At 31.3% G+C, this 1351-nt stretch overlaps 1 protein-coding gene across 1 annotated transcript in view; it reads right to left on the reverse strand.

The window, feature by feature from the left end:
* Positions 1-1126, reverse strand: part of cox16 (cytochrome c oxidase assembly factor COX16) — a gene marked incomplete at its 3' end in the record, with an annotated part of 8922 nt that extends 7796 nt beyond the window's left edge. Inside the window, 1 exon segment of the mRNA XM_014025709.1 lies at positions 965-1126. Coding sequence (XP_013881163.1) covers positions 965-1024 — 60 coding nt within the window.
* Between the last annotated feature and the right edge of the window lie 225 nt (positions 1127-1351).

Consider the following 1351-nt stretch of genomic DNA (forward strand, 5'->3'; position numbering starts at 1 on the left):
GTATTATGTTTTCTAATTATAAATAATGATTTATTTAACCCTGTATGTCCTAATCTGAGTCTTGATATGTCTGTTTCCTCCATCGTTCCTCATTTCTCCTACTTTATATTGAATTTTATAAAACCATCGACCTTTTCTTTCTTCCTCCCACTGTTTTTGCCATTTCTGTCTCATTTTCATCTTTATAATGCTTTTTATTTCTGTTTTACTGAATTTTATTTCAATATCAACTACTTTATTTTTGGTAGCCTTTTTTTGCTTCTTTATCTGCCATATCTTTTCCTTTTATTCCAATGTGTGCTGGTATCCAGATGAATGTTACTATTAATCCCATCATTTTAATCCTGTACAGTGTTTGTTGTATTTCAAATAATGTGTCTTATCTACTTTCTGAACTATTATTTTTAATACTGATTAATGAAGAGCTGGAGTCTGAACAAMTTCAGAGGTTTCTCTGCTGCAGCACACCTGATTTAAATGACTGGGTCATTAACAGGCTTGAAGGTAATTGCAGTAAAACATGCAGAAAAGCAGCCCTCCAAGTCCCATTGGACACAAGTGGTTTAAAACTATTCGAGCTACATCATTTTAATTTGTCTCTTTTTGAAATTTTACATTTCAAACCACGTAGAAAATAAATTATAGTAACTAAATACATCGTAAGAACGCAAAGCCCCTAACAATAAAAATGTGTTATATTGTAATGTTACAAAAATCGGTTAAAAATTACAGGTGTGGTTATTTTATCTCAAAAAGACACAAATGTGAACAATCATTAGCTTCAAACAGAGCACGTATCGACGACGAAATGAGCTGCGAAAATAAGCAAACAAACTTTTTTCTTTACAAACGCATGGACAGAAACTAGCATGTATGTCTGTGACCCATGTAATATGTTAGCTGTCCGCTAACATGTTTTAATTTCCGTAAAAACAAGAAATGTAAAACCACAACCTTTACTCACAAGCATGGGAACTCCATACTGGAAGGCTTTGTTCCTATGTAGCGTCCTCCAATTTAACATGACTGATCTATTTAGCTACATGTTCACGAACAGGTCATAGAAGGCATTTTTTTGGAGTGTCCGACCAGATAAATGGCTCGGCCAGCTACGAGGAAAGTAGCAATAGTTCCGTTGCCGTTTTTATTTTTAATTAATAAAAATTTAAAAGATAATATGGAGAGCCGTTTTATTAAAAAAACAAAAAAATAAATAATGTAATTAATAAAGTATTAATAAATATTCCATCAAATGAATAAATGTCCCTCTGAAATAAAACAAAATCAATAAACTATAATACATTTTATCATGTTATTTCGTCATTTATTTATTTATTTATTTAAGGAGTTA

The sequence above is a fragment of the Austrofundulus limnaeus genome, unplaced genomic scaffold, assembly GCF_001266775.1.
Source record: "Austrofundulus limnaeus strain Quisiro unplaced genomic scaffold, Austrofundulus_limnaeus-1.0 Scaffold493, whole genome shotgun sequence".
NCBI classification, from domain to species: Eukaryota; Metazoa; Chordata; class Actinopteri; order Cyprinodontiformes; family Rivulidae; genus Austrofundulus; species Austrofundulus limnaeus.